Source organism: Lepidochelys olivacea (assembly GCF_965140295.1).
Source record: "Lepidochelys olivacea isolate rLepOli2 genome assembly, chromosome: 2".
NCBI lineage: Eukaryota > Metazoa > Chordata > Testudines > Cheloniidae > Lepidochelys > Lepidochelys olivacea.
Window position 1 is genome coordinate 176272101 of NC_140412.1, and position 19323 is coordinate 176291423.

General features: G+C 42.9%; 1 protein-coding gene across 1 annotated transcript in view; it reads left to right on the plus strand.

Moving 5' to 3' along the window:
* The first annotated feature begins 325 nt into the window (after window positions 1-325).
* The window catches only part of LANCL2 (LanC like glutathione S-transferase 2), a 53283-nt gene continuing 34285 nt past the window's right edge, over window positions 326-19323 (plus strand). Inside the window, exon 1 of the mRNA XM_084620486.1 lies at window positions 326-1397. Within this exon, the coding sequence (XP_084476612.1) occupies window positions 813-1397 (585 nt within the window). The 5' untranslated portion in view covers window positions 326-812. The remainder of the gene's footprint in view (window positions 1398-19323) is intronic.

Here is a 19323-nt window from a genome sequence, read left to right on the forward strand (position 1 = left end):
AGCCCTCCACCCTGATCTTGTCATGCAAAATGTATTCCTCCTTCATCCAAGGCAAGGGGGACACACATTTCACAGGAAGAATAAACTGCAAGGAGGAAATTAGAATCTGAAGGGGAAGAAGATTAAAGGCTGCTTTTCCTCATCCCCCTCTGTCCAGGAGTTCTTTGTCATATTTATAAAATTGATTCGATAAGTGTGGATTTGTGACTATGGATTGGAGAAAGGCTGCTGCTGTCATCAGTTTGGTGGATGGGCTATGAATGAAAGCTGAATATCAATGCATTGAGTAAAGGAAGGGTAGAGCCTTTACCATTTACGTACATGTTTATCAGGGTCAGGGATTAGTTCTATAGGGTGTTTCTCATTCTCTCCGAATGGTTGCAGCAAGCTGGAGGGTTCGGATGACACTGATGAAGGAACTGATCATTTACTGCCTATACTTTGCATTTTCTTTCCCCTCGGTGGTTCTGGTTATTATGTAAAATAATTTGGGAGAGGATTTCTCCCTATTGCAGAGAGACAGAGGCAGCAGGAAGGAGCTCAGTTTTGCAGTCTTCGGTGGTGTTCGCAGCAACAGCCTGATTTATTTTTCGGAAGGGTTGGGGAGCAGAGAGGGAGAAGATGAAGAACTCCGATGGGTTTTTTGGACGTGCGAGCAAGGCTCGGTGGATTTAAAGTGGCTCTCTCGCAGAAGAGCTTTCCTGGCAACGATCGATGGGCGGGAGGCTTTTTTTTACTGTGCCTGCCCTTGCTTCCTCTCGATCGTGCCGTTTTGTGCAGAAAGGGGAGGAAACTGTGCCCATCATGTCTTAATGTTCCGCGGGGCGGGGCGCGCCTCTTCTCCCAGCCCTGTACTGTGGCAGGCGGCAGCAGCGGCAGCCTGCTTCCTTATTTTTAAAGTTGGTGTTTTCTGCCTCTCAGAGGTGGGGGGCACAGCTAGCCTGATACCTTCCCGCTGTGCCAGCAGCCGCGTTAAGTGCTGGGCAAGTCGGCCCCACCCGCGCGTTATTATCAAGGCAAGGGCGCGTTTTCCCCGGCGCCAGTACCGGCTTTTGCCCCAGCCCTTGGCGCGGCGCTGGCGCTGCAGCAGGGAGCGCGTTGCTGCTCTCGGGGCGGGCGCGTGTCCCCAGCGGCTCGCCGTGCAGCAGGGGGCGGGCCGGGGGCAGGCTGCCATGGGAGAGAGCATGTCCAAGCGACTCAAGCTGCAGCTGGGGGGCGAGGCGGAGATGGAGGAGCGGGCGTTCAGCAACCCCTACCCGGACTACCAGCTCCACGGAGCCGCCGCCGCCGTCGCCGCCGCCTCGAGCCCGAGCGAGGCCGCGGAGACCCAGCGGGGCCCCGCGCCCCCCCCAGTCGGGGAAGAGCCTGAGTCCCTCCCCTTCGGCCCGGACGGGAAGGTGAGCGAGGGAGCGCGCCCGCGCGCTGGGCCCCGGGGGGCGCCTGCTTCCCTCCCTCCCAGCATTCGAGAACGCCCCGGCTGCCTTCCAGTGTTCTAGAACCCCGCCGGGCTCTGGAACGTTCAGCTGCCGCCCGCGCCTGGTGGCCCGGCGGGGGGCGCTGCTCGTCGCCCCTGGTGGCCGGGCTGAGGGAGGGTGGGACGGGGCAGCGCCCGGAGGGGGCAGCGCCCGGAGGGGGCCGCGCTGGCCGGGAGGGAAGGCGCGTGGCCACGTGGGGAGGAGGGGGGGGGGTTATTGACAAAGGTTCGTGTGGCTCCCCCCACGCCCACCAGCCACAGCGCTGGGCTTTCATCCCCCTGCCTTGCCAGGGCCTCCTCCCGCAGCGCTAGGGGCTCCCCTCCCTTTGGCTCCATTGCATGCCACTCCTGTGCCCCTCTGTACCCTGCACAACCCCACAGCCACCTGCCACCGTCCTCCAGCCCCGCGCTTACCTCCTCTACCCCATCATGCCTCCCTCCCGCCCTGCCACACTCACAGGGCACCGGCTCCTCTCTCCGCCCCCACGCAGCACATTGCACCCGTCTGCTCCCTGCCCACTGGCATTGAGCTGTATTTCACAGCAGTGCCCGCAGCCCCCCATAGGCCCTCGCCCTTATACCCCCACCTTACCTGCATTAGCCATTTCCTACTAGGGTCGCCATTCACACATCCCCAGAATACCGGACGTTCCAATATTTCCAGAAATGGTGTGAGCCCATCCCGCTGGTGTGACCCCGCGCATATGTGCATGTGAGATCACACCGCACAGAGGATGCCATTTTTAAGAGAACGTTGCTCCGCTGCCCCCACCCCCACTGACAGACCTTGCGTGCGGCTCAGACTGGGGGTGGCGGGTGCATTTTTCAAAATGGTACCCTCTCCCTGTCCAGTGCTGGATAAAACCAAAGAAAATGAAAAGACATTCGCTTTTGTCTCAGTACCAGCCGGCGCACAAACCACCCAAAAGGAAGACTTTCGGGTTTCAAACTGGATGAATGACCTGCTTGTTTCTGACCACATGCCTTACACAGCGCTTCGCCCGCCCTCCCAGCCCATTCAGGCTATGTCAGTGCTTATAGTGGCATGTAGTATGCATGCACTGCACCCCATCTAGCATAGCTATACATAGCAGTGTAGACAGTGAAGCACTGCTTAGGAGAGTAAAGATACATCAGAGCCTTAGGGTATATCCTACACTGCCCTCTACAAAGCCAAGCAGTGTCTGCCCCATCTACACTGCTATTTTCAGCAGTGTAGTGTCCTGCTGCCTCCCCCACTGCTGGATGCTTTCCGTGCCACAGGGAGCTGCCAGTTCTTTTCTCCACCGCACTGCCAGAGCCTTTCCCCATTTCCTCCACCATGCCGGAGCCTTTCCATGCCGTGTGTAGCTACACACCACAGTGTGGATGCAGTCTGCTTTTCACTGGCATTTCATGTACCCTATATCCCACCGCTAGTGTGGACAAAGCCTTGGATTCTAGTTTAAACCCACAAAAATAAGAATACTCAGTTCTTGTCTTCACTGAAGAAAAAAAGGTGTACTCTTAACTCAAGGTAGGAACATACTTTTATTTGCAGTGAAGGCAAGGCCTCAGAGTAAGACTGAAAACACTAGCCTTATCTGCAACCCTCAATGTATGTACAGTAGAAGCTGTTTTATCTAGCACTTCACCATCTGGAAAGCTTTATAAACCGGCATTTATGATCTTCATTGAAATTCCAGTTTATAGTCCAGTTGGTGTGGGGCCACTGGGGGGTTAGAGCGCAGGAGGGGGTGCGGAGCGCGGGCTCTGGGAACGAGTTTGGGTGCAGGAGGGGACTTGGGGTAGAGGTTGGGGTGTGGGAGGTGGTGCAGGGTGCAAGATATGGTGAGCGCTCACCTCGGGCAGCTCCCCGCAAGCAGCGACCTGTCCTGGCTTCTCCGAGGTGGAGGTGCAGCAGGCAGCTCTGTGCGCTGTCCCCGCCCCGAGCGCTAGCTCCACAGCTCCCATTGGCTGGGAAACGCAGCCAATGGGAGCTGTGGGGGCAGCACGTGCGGGTGGAGGCTGCCGTGACTCTGTCTAGGAGTAACCAGGACAGGTCTCCGAGTGCAAGGAGCCGCCCGAGGTGAACACCCCGCAGATTGAGCACCCGGCATCCCCTCCCATGCCCCAATCCACTGCCCTGAGCCCCCTCCCTGAGCCCAAGCCCCGCACCCTTCCTGCACTCAAACTACTTCTCTTGGTTAACCAGCATTTTTCACTTACCAGCACCCCCATTTCCCCAACATGCTGGATAAAACAGCTTTTACTGTATATGTTACAGCTCAGAAATTATCAAAATTTCATTAATAAAGTTATGCAGAGAATGGAAGAGAGAGAGAGCCTCTGTTGGGTCACTTCCCTTTCAAATGCCCAGTTTTCCCCACAGTATATTCTCAGGGCTTGTTTACATAGTGACTTACTATGCAGCAAGCCACAGTATGACTCTACAGCTCGCTCGCTTGCCGTGCAGTAACGTCCTCTATGAGCATTGCTATGGTGCAGTGGGACTTTCACTGTGCTGTGGCAGTGTCCCTGGTTTGCCGCACATTGACAGTGTAGCCAAGCCTTTAGTCTATGCTATTTTTAGAAAAGATGGATTTCTCTGTCTTTGATGGAGTTCGCACTCACTCTTTAGATATTGCTGAGCCATTCCTTCCCCCTTTTAATCTATGGCTATTTCCATGTACACATGAAGGACAATTTCTTTTTGTAATTTTTAATTGGTTCTATGAGTCTCTTGCCTTGTGATTACATCAAATGATGCACATTTGCCAAAATATTTAATCAGGAGAAGATCTCTAGATACTGATATGGCCACCGTCACATTAGTATCTGAGCACCTCACAGTCTACTATGTATAAATCCCTCCAGCACCCCAGTGAGATAGGGAAGTACTAGTCTCCTTTTTACAGAAGAAACAGAAAAGCTGAATGACTGTCCAGGATCACACAGGAAGTCTGTAGTGGGCAAAGAATTGAGCTTTTGAGGGAGTCCCAGGCACCCACTCTAATCACTGAATACTTTCTTCTCAATACCACTGGACGGTTCTACCTCTGCTCTTACTGCGAATTACTGAATTTTAAAACTGGTAACAGCTCATGTAGGATGTAAGAGTAACAGCTTGCCGTTTTGAGAATCATGCAAGACCTGCGTGGGTGAGTAAAGGATAACATGGTGACTTACTCTGAATTTCTGTGATATTCAATAATCATCTTGACACTTTAATGTAGCTTTATTTTAAATATAGGATAGTGGTAGTGCTCCTATGGCTAGGATTCCTTCTTTAACCAAAAAAGAAACCTTTGGCATCAGAACACCTGCCAAAACAATCAAATGCTAATTGGCATCTGTGTTGGGCATCTTGTCAGCAATGAGAATGGACTCACAGATTGGAGTACTCTCTTGTCTATAGTAATAGTGCCTTCAGGTCGGGATTAAGACACAATGAAGACCTACTGAGAGGAAGTTTGCACTGTGGCTGCACATGCAGAATTTGTAGATAAATAGAACTCTCGATTCTTTAGTGTGTCATCTTTTTTTCAGTCACTAGCACCAAAGTCAATTAGGTCCCGATTCTGCAAATTGCTCCTATATCACTGCATCCACAGTACCACTGTAGGGCTATGTGCATAGAGTGATTTGCAGGATCAGTGCCTTAACTTTAATGGCCAAATTCTGATCCTTCTCTGAGTCTCTACTGTGAGTGGAATTTGTGTGTGTATATTCAAAGGCATAATTTCTTCTTTGAAAAGAGAAGGAAAATGTGTTTTGGGGATGTAATGTTATTGAGATTAGAATTAAAACTGGATGTCCCCAGAGACTTTTGTAAGTATAAATCAAAAATCTTCATAAAACCAAGGTTATAAATTCTAATTTATGAATTTTGCAAGTAGGACCACATACTAAATGTGTTCAATATGGGGGAGGAGGAATTGGTTTATCTAAATATCTTTATTGCATTAGGGAAAACTTTCCAAGTGTTTCTGTGTTAAGTAGATCATCTGCAGGACAGGAGATCCATCTTTTCACACCAGCCCTACTTTAGATTCTACACGTTCTGTCCAGGTTTTAGAGAAAATGTGCATTCATACCTGCTTATTCAGTTGAACAAGCTGAGAGCATCACAAAAGTGAGAACGTGACTTGGAAAATGTGATGAAGGAAGATTTTTGCTTCTGTTTTGTTTTAAAATAATTACATTTATAAAAAGAAAAGGAGTACTTCTGGCACCTTAGAGACTAACAAATTTATTTAAGCGTAAGCTACAGCTCACTTCATCAGATCACTAAATTTGTTAGTCTCTAAGGTGCCACAAGTACTCCTTTTCTTTTTGTGAATACAGACTAACATGGCTGCTACTCTGAAAGCTACATTTATAAAACGCATGTGGGAAGAAAATATTAACTGTATCATAGAACATTTTAAATTCTGATTCATTTGAGAATTTTATGAATCCTTAACTCAGTGAAATTCTCCCACTGCAGTTTCATGCTTCAGGAATTTCTAGCTCTAGATTTACACTAGGAATTTGTTTCATTTTGCCAGTCTCGCTATAATGGAGCATGCTAAATTGCAGTGCCTGTGTATTTTTATCTGTCACACATGGCATTCACTGTAAATTAGCGAGGCAGTTGGTAGCTAAGTGCGCAGCTTAATTTGTAAGTATTTTGAGTCACCTGTGTACCTTATTATTTACTACAAAGCAGGTGTTCCATTTTTAAAGAATTAAAAGTCGAAAACTGTCTTATTTTCCTCCTTTGGAAAAAGACGGAGTCAGATTTGTAGTCCCATTAAATGGATTTAAGCTGCTTTAAAGTCAATGGAGTTACTTTGCTCCCCCCCAATCCCCCCGACTGTTTCTGTTTTTCATTCGTAAATTGGTCTTGTCAGAAGATTATGTGAGTATACTTTTCCTCATGAGATTTTGGGGAATTCTGTGTGTGTGTGTGTGTTTTAGATTTTGGGGATGGAGGAAATCAATCTCTGACTTTATTGGGCCCTCCTGGAATATCATTTGGCCTCAGCATTATATCTGGGATCTCATGTCATTATTTTTGAGCGTGGAGGTAGTGATATAGGAATCTAGCCTGTAACATAGACAGACCCCACTTTGAAGACTGTGGGTCTTTACAGAGGTTCAGGGGTGTGCTTATATAGAGTGACTTGCAGGATTATAGTAAATATCAAAAGCTTGTAAAAAAATAAAAAAAAACAAGGCTTGTAAAAATCAAAATATATGAAGAAAACCTCAGTGTTTTGCATGATCCCCATCTGTACAACACAAGTGGAATGGTGAGTAAGAACTATGTGACTCACATAATGACAGCTGCAAATATATGGGGTACTTCAGTTGCCATAGAAGGCACTGTATTATCAAGCAATCCATTTGACTTCATAAATTGTCAAGTTAGCCATATAAAACTCACCCACTTTAGAGAAGGGCCAGCTCTTCAAATGGTCATGTTAAATGTGAGACAGTTAGGGCTAACTTCTGCATAAAAACTTTGTTTTATAAATCTATACATTGGAATTCTGAATTTGGGATGTGAAAACAAAGCTATTTCAAATTATCTGGTTAACTTAATCACTTAAACAGCTAACCTTTTCAGATGTCATAGATTTATGCATCCGATGAAGTGAGCTGTAGCTCACGAAAGCTTATGCTCAAATAAATTTGTTAGTCTCTAAGGTGCCACAAGTACTCCTTTTCTTTTTATAGATTTATAGGTCAGTCATTTACATAGCTGAAGTGTTCTTTTTACATTGGAAGTGATTTGGATTTAAACTATATGTAAAAGTTTTAGAAAAGTGATGATAAACTTAATCTATGCTTGTATGGATTGTGGGGTGGGGAGTTAAGGTAGGGGGTGTGTGTGTGAGATATATATAGTAGGGCTGTCGAGCGATTAATAAAATTAATTGCACTGTTAAACGAATAGAATACCATTTGATTAAAATGTTTTGGATATTGTGTACATTTTCAAGTATATTGATTTCAGTTACAACACAGAATACAAAGTGTACAGTGCTCACTTTATAGTTATTTTTATTACAAATATTTGCACTGTAAAAAACAAAAGAAATAGTATATTTCAATTCACCTAATACAAGTACTATAGTGCAATCTCTTTATAATGCAAGTTGAACTTACAAATGTAGATTTATGTACAAAAAATAACTGCATTCAAAAATAAAACAATGTAAAACTTTAGAACCTACAGGTCCACTCAGTCCTACTTCAGCCAATCGCTCAGACCAACAAGTTTGGTTTCAATTTGCAGGAGATAATGCTGCCTGTGTCTTGTTTACAGTGTCACCTGAAAGTGAGAACAGGCTTTTGCAGGGCACTGTTGTAGCCGGCATCGCAAGATATTTATATGCCAAATACGCTAAAGATTCATATGTCCCTTCATGCTTTAACCACCATTCCAGAAGACATGCGTCCATGCTGATGATGGGTTCTGCTCTATAACAGTCCAAAGCAGAGCGCATGTTCATTTTCATCATCTGAGTCAGATGCCACCAGCAGAAGGCTGATTTTCTTTTTTGGTGGTTCGGGTTCTGTAGTTTCTGCATCGGAGTGTTGCTCTTTTAAGACTTCTAAAAGCATTCTCCACACTTCGTCCCTCTCAGATTTTGGACGGCACTTCAGATTCTTAACCTTGGGTCGAGTGCTGTACCTATCCTTAGAAATCTCACATCGGTACCTACTTTGCATTTTGTCAAATCTGCTTTGAAAGTATTCTTAAAATATGCATGTGCTGGGTCATCATCCGAGACTGCCATAATATGAAATATATGGCAGAATGCAGGTAAAACAGAACAGGAGACATACAATTCTCCCCCAAGGAGTTCAGTCACAAATTTAATTAACACATTATTTTTTTTAACGAGAATCATCAGCATGGAAGCATGTCCTTTGGAATGTGGCTGAAGCATGAAGGGGCATATGAATGTTTAGCATATCTGGCATGTAAATACCTTGCAATGCTGGCTACAAAAGTGCCATGTGAACGCCTGTTCTCACTTTCAGGTGATGTTGTAAATAAGAAGCAGTCAGCAGTATCTCCCGTAAATGTAAACAAACTGAAAAGTGCCAGTCTAGACAGTGCTTTACGGCTCCCGGTGATAAAGCTACCACCCCTCATTCGGGGTGGTTATTTTTTATCACCGGGAGAGTTCTCCCCCAACAATGAAGCGTGACTAACTGCCCAGTCACAGCACTGCTTCGTTTGTTTAGTAAACCAGTTAGTTTTTAACTAACAGGTCGTCAAATCACTGCCATGTAATTATTGGAGACAAAATAATTATTGTTAATTAGAAACCTGTTAGTTTTAAATGCAAAACTTGTTTTGATAAATTGTTTTTCCTGTGTACCCAGCACATGTATTTTTGTAGTAGTTTTATTTAATTAATACAAAAAAAAATTAAATGCTGGGTTTTGTGCTTGTTTAATTGAATTTGAATTTCCATCCAAACAGAGCCTGGCCCAAACAAAAATAAAATTAATCTTCTAGTAAATAAGAAATACATTATTCACAATTTTCTAATAAAAATGTACTAAGAATTTTAAGGCAGATTAAGCCATGTAATTGCTTGAACAAATAGAGATAGATATAGTGTATGTCCTCCTGGTTAGCAAATAAAAGTACCAAATTTAGTCTGTAATGACTATATTTGGTTGCAAACCAACATGCTTGAATGGCTACCAACAAATAAGAATCAACCTTTCTTTAACTAAAAGGTACATATGCAAAACTAGATTAAAACTGATTATTGTAAATCAAGATTTCCTATTTGCTGACTTAAATCCATCCACCCTGCATAGGACTGGCTTAACATTCAAAGGAATTTACAAAATTACAGCTATTATTTCAACTATCAAAAGATCCAAAAATATTGGAAGTGGAAACCTGTTGGAAGTTATAAGGGGCACAGGGGAAGTGAATCAAAGGGCTACAGAGTCCAAACAAAGGGTCTTCTCTAATTCATAGCAAAATGCATCTGCTACTCCTGCTGGAATTCTGTGCCACTGTGCAATGCACAATTTGCACAGAATCAATGTTCCCTGCAGAATTTTATTTTTTTCTTGCAGAATTTGTGACTTTCCCCCAGCACTCCTGCCTGCTGTCAGCCGTGGGCAGCTGGGTCTCACACTGACAGCAGGAGCCCTGGCCGCCAGGGCTATCAGGAGGAGTGTGACTATATTGTGGTGTTCTGACAAATAAAATATGCAGAATTTTGCAGAATTTTAAAATGTGCTCAGAATTCTTAATTTTTTGGTGCAGAATTCCCTCAGGAATAATCAGCCTGCAATATTTCAGAGACAAGGTGGGCAGGGTAATACATTTTATTGGACCAACTTCTTTTGGTGAGAGAGGAAAGCTTTCAGGCTTACACAGGGCTCTTCTTCAGTTCTGGGAAATGTCTAATAACCTGGGACCAACATGCAATATTCCATTCATTTAATTTTCATTCATTTCACTTAACTGTCTCTTTAGCAACAAAAGTGTTAGAAATTAAACTTGAAGGTTCCACATTTTTTTTTAGCTATACATGTATATATATATTTAGATTCACCTATTAACAGTTTTGTCTATATGTTAGTGATAGAAGAAGCACATTAAGACCTTGCCTCCATTTGCAGCAGTGTGTAGGGTAAACGTAGCTACATGCCACAGTGAAAGACTGGCAAAGAGAGGAAGTGGGGAAAGCATCTCCCCACTGCCTGAGTCTTTCCCCACTTCTGGAACCTTTCCCTGCTATCTCCCTTCTGACTGAGCCTTTCTCTGTGACAGGGAAAAGCTCTGGCAGCTCTCCCTCTCAAAGCCTTTCACTGCAGTGTGGAACAGCTGCCGCATTGGGGAGGTAGTGGGACGCTACACAGCAAAAAATAGCAGTGTAGACTTGGCAGGAAGGCACTGCATGGGTGTGTAGGGAGCCACGTAGGGCTCATACATTGAGATTCAGATGTGTAGGGCACTCTATTCTGCGTGTCTAAGATGTGCCTCACTCTCTCCACTGCTGTTTATACCCATACTAGCAGGGCATGCGCTGTCTGTACTCTGCATGCCACCAGACTTGTAGATCTACCCTATGGACAGGGTTCCAGTGCTCAGTGGTATCAATTCTTGTGCTCCGCTTCATCCTGCAATAAAATCTTTTTTTTAACTTCAGGTCATCACCATGTCTCTGTCCCCTCATGATTCCATGATGAAGTTTAAATAATATTGTGACAGTGCTGAACAAAAGTTATGACAAGTGACCAGTGAGCATATGCGGTAGCTGCTTTTTAAAATCCACTCAATAACTAAGAGTTGGTTTAGCTGATCTATGTCATTAGATTTAAAAATATCGTAATAAAATGTTGCATGTGTCCTCACAACCCATATACTAGACACTGTATTTAATTAGGATGACTTTTAAGTAGGACATTAATGATACTTAACTGCAAAGATTGCTGCTTAATGGGGATGCGACGTTTTAATGGGGACATCTTCATGTGATTTTTAGGGGCGTTTAGTTCCTTGGCTGTGTCTCTGTATAATGCTAGTTCTATTTGTTCCTTTAAATGGTTTTTCAATCCTTCCTTGACATGCAAAAAGTCTGTGAAGTGCATCACCATCATTGCCTGGCTGTTTACTCCTTCAGTGTCAGCTATGTTGGGCATCTCACAGCTGTGTCTTTTCGGGCAGCAGGCTCTGTCTTTTCCTAGGGCTCAATCCTACTCTCATTGAATTTAAATGGAATCTTACCACTGACTTCACTGGAGGCAGGCTCAGGCCTCTAGTGTACATGTGTGCGTCTTCCTAAATGTATGGGATGGTCCAGTGGTTTGATGGGATTGTAATAATATTGCTTAATCAGGACAAAAGGCCATTTCCTGGGCTGGCCTGGTTAAACATTTCTGTGATACTGCATTCAAGCCCAGTGCTGCTTAATATAGTCAAGCAGTGCAGAACATGTATTTGCTCCCTGTGGCTCTTCCAGATAATGTTAACTAAAAACAAAAAAATGTGACTAGAAAGCCCACTCAGGCTTAGAAAAACAACAGTTGTGTTCTTTTCTTCCTTGTCCATCATCACAAGTTAAGGCTTCCAACTCAGGAAAACATGTATGCATGTGTTTCCGTCTATCCTTATTCAGGAAAATACTTAAGCATATGGTTTGTCTCCTTTTTGGGACTTACACATGTGCTTAAAGACTGGCCCGTGTACCTGTCGTGGATGAAACCCTAAATTTTGATTTCAGAATGTTTACTGGTAGTAATGGTTAAAGACAGAGCATGGCTTGATTTCTACCTGCTCTTCATCAGATCCCAGTTTGAATTTAGAGCTGATAGAAAAATCTTGTTCTGACTGGTTGGTTAAACAAACTCAATTATGTGAATTATTGGTGGTGAAAATAAATGGACTTCCAAGATGCAAGATATTTTGGGCTGTAAGAGAACTTTTTGGCTGTATGCATACTGTATATATGTTTATGTTCACAGTGTTTGAGAAGAATTAGAGTGTAACCTCCAGTTATCTCCACCTCTGTTTTTAAAAACTTGGGGTTATGTCACCCAGAATCTAGTCATTACATTTATAATTCCCTCCATTATCTGTAAGCTTGAGTAATTGTATTTGGATAATCTCGGTTTTATTGTAATAATACATGCTAACGAAAATATACTATGAGGCAAGTGGCCGTTTTGGATACCATGTATACCTTAGATTTATTCTTCATACTCCAGTACTTCCTTTAGAAGTTGTTGGTGTTTTATACAGTTCTGAAAATATTGGGAATTTAAGTGAATAGTGACTTCTTGGTGCCCAACTTAAGGTGCATTAGAGGCCTGATTTACAGAAATTGTTGCGCACCCGCTCTCTGAAAATCAGGTCCTTTTAAGGCATCTTGAGTTAGACACCCAAAGTAACTAAAAAAACAACAAGGAGTCCGGTGGCAGCTTAAAGACTAACAGATTATTTGAGCAGCAGCTTTCTTGGGTAAAACCGCCACTTCTTCAGATGCATGGAGTGAAAATTACAGATGCAGACATAAATATACTGACACGTGAAGAGAAGGGAGTTACCTCACAAGTGGAGAACCAGTGTTGACGGGGCCCTTTTTTTCTCCCCAAAGATAAGATTTATGAATGTAAGAACTTGTTCTAAAAACAGCATAGAGTTGTTTTTCTTATAGCTGTTGATGTTTACATAAGTTCTAACTATGCGGCTTGCATGAAAATGAATGTTAGATCAATGAAAACAGGATAAGGTGTTCTGTAGTCAGTGTTTCAGAACGTTCAATAAGGACTGCTTTTGCAGAACTGGAGTTTGTTTCCATAGGGATTGGAGTGAACTGCAGCAGGGTTGTTAGATCTCCCTTAAACTTCATTTGCTGTATGATGACAATGCCAAATGTCAGTCTGTCCTTTTTTCTTCAGAAAAGCAGCTGTAGTCAAAGATGCAAAAATGAATAGTAAGTTAATAAAAAACAGAAAAAAAGGATTTTGCTAAATGATGAGTCACAGAGGTACCAGAACTCAGAAGAGATATATCACCTAGCTGGATTCTGCAGGTGCTGAGGCCTATTTGTGCTCTGAGGATGGCGCTCCCGGCCTTCCAAGGCAGCGATGTGGCATGTATAGCCCTGTCTAGAGGAGAAAAACGAGGTGTGTTTACCAAATGTGTTAGCTGGTGTAACCCTTCTTCTAGGTAGTGTTGGCAGCAACAAAGGCCAGGTTCAGTGTCTGGGGGGGTTACTTTTAGCATTACAAAACAAAATGGCTCCAGCCCCACCCAGAAACCTGGGAAAACTGAATACAGCATGGGGCACCTCCAGTAAGGCTGTATGCCCCCATTCGCAAGCACTGAGTTTGTGCATAACAAAAGGAGACTTTCGAGGGGAGAGGGAACTCCGCTTGATTTGGGGAAAAGGACAGCAACAGTGACTCAGAAGTATGGTAACAATAAGTAAAACACCCCACAATCTCTTGAGCAGTTTCTTTGCTGTAGTTTCCCAACGTGCAGTATGAAAATCCAAGGTCCATTTAACTCCCCCTGTCCCTCCACCACACCCCGCTTACAATTTCTTGTCTGAGGTCAGTCAATCCTGGGTGTCCAGAGGTTCGTTCATGTGGCTTACCTCCACTCACTGCGTGAGGGACAAATGATGCTGCCACCACCACCACCACTGCTCTGCTGTGTCCTTAGTCTGATCCGACAGCACCATGACCAAAGTAATCACAATTCTAGGATTTGCTAGGTAGGGGGGTGACTTCGCTGCTGTTGCATCTCTTATCACACAGCATTTAGCTGCAGTTCCATTTAGTGTTTTCAGCTCTTAGTGATTGCTGCAAAGAAACAAGGACTCTCAATTGAGTTTTAATTAGCTCTCTCTGTAAACACTGGAGAAGGAGGGTCAAATGGCAGTTAGGACCTTGAAACAAGGTCATCATCCCCAAATAGAAACACCTATCCTCCCACCCCACCCTCTGTCCATCACTTGAATTTTGCTTGCTGTCGCATGCTTAGGGAATGAGAGTTACATTCACATATAATATGCCCTGGATTAGGGCATATTAACTACAATTCTGCTGCCCTTTAATCATACAACAAGGATAACATTTCATTACGCCTGCATCCAAGGTTTAAGAGAATTTTAACCCAAAACTGGCAACGATTGCCTTGGCAAAGTAGGTCTGCTTCTGAGGCGTTTCCTCCAGTTAAAAACCTCTTGGCAACTATGATTGCGATCAACATTGCTAAGTGGTGTTATGCTAATTAGCACATGTTAGCAAACATCTCTCCCTTTCCTAGCCTAGACACTGCCTCATTCACAGCTCACCTCTTCTCCATGTCCGGAAGCAGAGTTCAAGGGCTTATCCAAACACAAAAATTTCAAGGTGCTCAAACTGTGCGTAGACAAGCGCTCACTCTGCTCCACAAGTGTAGTGTTAGACATGGAAAGATTAGATTTTTTTTTTTTTGGGTAAGCATCAATTTCACTGTAGACATTCAAACCGATTTAAAAAAAATTTGCACCATTAATAATCAAAATTTACAGATTGACAAAGTAGGAAAAATGCTGTTTGAGAACTACAGTTTGCTAAGGATATTTACTTTATGTATTTTTAACATATGTAGTTGACAGTTTAACAGTAATAAAGCTTTAATTTTTTGAACCTCAATGTCTACTGTCATTAAATAAGCATTGCCCTAAATGCCAATAACTTCCTGCAACTGTGAACTTGTAAAGTGATTAAAAATTGGAGAAAATACTTAAAAATCAGCATCAATATTCTCGGTCAAAATTATATTTAAAAAATACAATGAATTTGAATGCTGCCACGCCTGTATATTGTCTTCATTTAGACTGCTCACAGGAATGGGGATCCGCCCAGACAGGGTAAACTAAGCAGACCTTTTATGGAGGAGTTTTTTCCAGTACACACTCTATCAGCAGCACAGTTTAGTGCACATACACACACACAAAGCCTGTGTCTCAGGGTCACTTCCGGTGCCTGTCTTAAAGGGACAGCATACCAGTTATCTAACTGTGCATGGATACAGTACAACAGGGATGCTGGGGGAGGCCGTGAGCGTAGGACTTCTGTGAATGAGTGACTTATAACATGACTGTTGCAGCATAGTCCATTGAGACTGAACTTGGCTGACATTTCAAAACTGAAACTAATCCACCCAGGTGAGACAAGGGCGCACTGGGGCAAAGATATCACCTTCCCTGCTGAGATTGCTGTGTTGGTATTGCGGGGAGCAGTGCTCCCCCTTAAGTCCTCCAGAACCCTTTGGGACCCTACTTCTGCTCCTGCAGGAGCTCCATGGAGGTGAGAAGAGGAGACTCCAAGAAGGCTGTATGGGGCTGAAAGAGGACCTGGGATCTCACTTGTTCAGATAACCATGGGGTCCTGAGCATAAAGTGTAAAATCCTGACCCCATAGAAGTTGGTGGCAAAACTCCCATTGACATCAGTGAGGCTAGAATTTCACCCAGAGTGTGTATGTTCTCTCTTCTTCCTTGCTAGCATTGCTCCCCTCCCATCCCCTCTCTTATTTTTCTACCCTTGCTTGCCTTTTGTCTCTAATCAGGTGCTTATTGGAAGTTCACTTTTCCAAAGTGGTCTGTTGCAGGATAGCCTGGCCCTAGCCATAGAAAGTATGTGTGTTTAAAAAGAAGTCATCAACTTAAAAATCATACTTCTGACTGAAATCTTTTTATGTAAAATGACTGAGTGAGATGAGAAGGAAATACATGTTTCTGTTTGTTCACTTGACAGGACCTTGTGCATAGTCAGTTTCATTGTTTTCCCCTGTATCGTCAGTAAGTTTCTCCTTTTGTTTGTGAGGTTTTGCTTTTGTCACACATCATCAGGGGAGAGAAAAACGTAAAAGATGAAATGTGATTGTAAAACCACAAAACTTTGCAGAGAGCTTGAGGGGCTGATAATCCAAAGGAAAGGCGGTCCAGTGGTTAGAGAATTAGCTGGCAAATCTGGAGACCTGGGTTGAGTTCCCTGCTCTGCCTGTGTAACCTTGGGGAAGTCCATTTAGGGCCAAATATCTTTAGGTTAACAAAGATATTTAGGTGCCTAAACATGCAGATATACACCTAGTGGGGTTTTCAGAAGCACCTAGGCACTTGGTTTCTCAGTGGGAGTTAGGCGCCTAAAAATGCAGATAGATGCCTAATGGGTTTTTCAAAAGCACCTAAATACCTTGCCCCTAGTCTCTTTCTGCCTCCATTTGCCATCTGTAAAATATAAAAATAAATAAATAGTACTTCACTTCCACAGAGGGGCATTGTCAAGATAAATATACTAAAGATTGAGGTGTTCACATGCTGTGGTGATGGGGCCAAATGAGCACCTAAAATAGACAGTGTGGCGGCACCTGAAGCTAACTTACTTGCTCCTTTAAATTTACTGGATTTTAAATTGACAGTATTCCTTCAAATCATCAGACTTTCCAGTGGCTGTATTTATGACCTATGACATTTCAAGGAAAGGAGAAGTTGACTATTGCGTGATCCAGTCGGGCGGCTGGCTTGACATAAAAATCACAAATGCAAAATCAGCTACGGTTGCAATATGAGGATAATTCAGCAAGTATTGATCTATGTTACTGTAACCTCAGATAGCATAGCTGGACATAGAATGCAGTGATGGATTAGCCCTCTTACTCTTATATTGTTATACTAGATAATTTGCAATGGTTTGGGGGTTTTTTAAAACATAAAAAAAGCTGAAATTAATATGCAGGATTTGGTCCTGTACCAAGGAGTAAACTAATGAGTTGCCAGTAATATTGTACATAAAGTACAGGATGGAGCCAGTCCTACCTGTCGTTCAAAGAGTTTCCTGCTGTTTAGTTTGAATTCCATGAAATAACATCAAGCTCTTTATTTCTTTTTCCTTTCTTTTATTTAAGCAAGAGGGAGACTTTCTTCCAAGCCATATGAAATTTTTAGACTCCAGCTCTACAAATATAAGAAAACTGAACAAATAATTGTATGACTGGTAACCTCCCATTCACTTTTTTTTTTAAACTGACCGTACCTTAGCTTTTTTTAATGAGATTTGTTGTTGAACTTGACCTTAGATTGACTTTGAAGTCTTTGGGCTAACAAAAGTAGGTGTGGAACATGTAGACATGAAAGGACATACAAGCTATGGTTCTCATATATGCCAAAATTCAGTTAAATTGTATGTTGTTTACTGTCTACGGACCTGAGACTCACATTGACTTCAGAGGGTTTGGGTTAGGTCCTGTGTGTATGCACACTATACATTATTTATAGATACATACACACGTGCGCACACAGGTCACCACCAGCAGTGGAAAACTGTTCAGGTTTATGAATCCATTATGCAGCATTTAATCTGCAGAATTATGTATTTATGTTTCCTGGCCTTCTATTGTTTCAGGTTGAAAAGAGCTTTTTCAGTTCCCACATAACTGACAGTAAAAATCACAGGTCATGGTGGATTTGAATTGTTTTTTCTATATATAAAGAACAGAGTAGCAGTTGGGAAGATAGCATGGGTTTATTTCACCAGCAGCAGAGGAGGTGTAAAACAGAAACTGTATTTCTGAAGAGAGCCGTTTCTGCTCTGATACTTTATCATCCCCTTATGCAGCACACTTCGGGGGAAACCAGGAATAAAGTTAATACCTTGCTATTAGAAGTTAGATTTCCCACCCCCCACTTGTGCATTCTATTACCAGAAATAGGCATGGTAGGAAGCCAGCATGAAAGGATGAACACCAGCTGGAATAATAGTCATAAAAATGAATATGTTGTTTATGCTATGTACAAAATAGTACACGTTCTTCTCAGCTGTAAATCTACCATGAGAATCTTTGGGTTTTTTTCACATTTTCTAAATGAAATGTATATAAAATCCATATTTCCCCACACTTGCCCATCCCAGTATCTTTCATTAAGCGGATCAGTGCAAAAGTGAATGGGGTTAATGCGGCCACAGGGCTAGACCGCATGGCTCAGCTTGCAGGAGTGGAGCTTCTGAGTGTTTCTTCATGTTGGGTAGGTCTTTAAAGGCAGGCAAGTAAAACCGAGAATAGATTTTTTTTTTTTTTTTTTAAAGCAGGATTGTTTCTAAACAAATTTAAATTTTTCTGCAGAAAATCCGCGCACTTTTAAGTTCAGTGACATGCACCAAAATAAATGATTGGGATTGAAGGAATGGAATTCTTAAACGAATGTGTTCCTAAAACTTGGGGTAAAATATTATCAAACAAATAATGTACCTGCTCAGTTGTTAAACCTTCAGAGCAACCAAAAAAAGAAAAATGTAGTAAGTATTTGGGCAGGGCTTTGAATAGTACTAGCAATTGGTACTCATTCTGTTCTCACTTAGGCTGGTGTAAATCTGGAGTAGCTCCACAGGGGTCAATGGTGTTACACTGGTGTAAACCCAGTTTAAGTGAAATCAGAGTAAAGCCCATAGTACCTTTCATCTTCGCTTCTCAAAGCATTTTATCAAGGTGTGTGGTAGGTATTATCCCCATTTTAAAGCCAGGGAAAATTTAAGCATAAAGAGGTTGAATTATTTACCCAGGTGAGAGGGTCCAGAATAGAACCCAGGTGTCCTTACTTCCTAGTCCCTCCTCTAAACAATTTGACCTCCATTGGAGGGACCTGCCATGCAAGACAGCATGATTTAGTAATATATGACTGGAATATTCTCATTTTTGTTGAAGTCATTGTGTTCCAGGGTATTAGAGAGACAAGGAGCTCTGTGTAGCTTGAAGGCTTGTCTCTTTCATCAACAGAAGTTGGACCAATAAATGATATTACCTCACCCACCTTGTCTTGGAATGTGCTCAGTAATTTAAAGACCATTTAAATTCTCTTATTTTTATTTATTGTCCATTTAGCATTCAGTATTTTAATAGCCTTTGAGACTGAAGTCCTCCATTTCACTCTGTTTATTCCACAGAAGAGGTATAGAGGATTGCATCAGTACCACCTTTCCTCGCTCTTCCCCCAGTATGCCTTGGTCCTTGGAGTGGCCACCTCAAGGGGAGAGAGAACAGTTTAGTCTCCTTATATCGTGAAAATGTTGGTTTTAATCTTTGCCCACCCTTTGTGTTGGGGCTGCACTACTGTTGTCTAATGGGAAATGGCTGTGACCACCAAACCTAGGTCACTGAACAGCTGTCAGTTGCGAATAGCTTTGGGTGACTACCAGCTTGGGCTGGTGGATTTGAACCCTCACCCTGGAGGTGTACATCTGAATGTCTAATAAGAAATTATTGGGGTCATCATATTTATCATCAAAGGATTATCAGAAAAGAAAATGAAAGCCCCTTCTCAAATTTTTTTGAGTGACATACTGTCT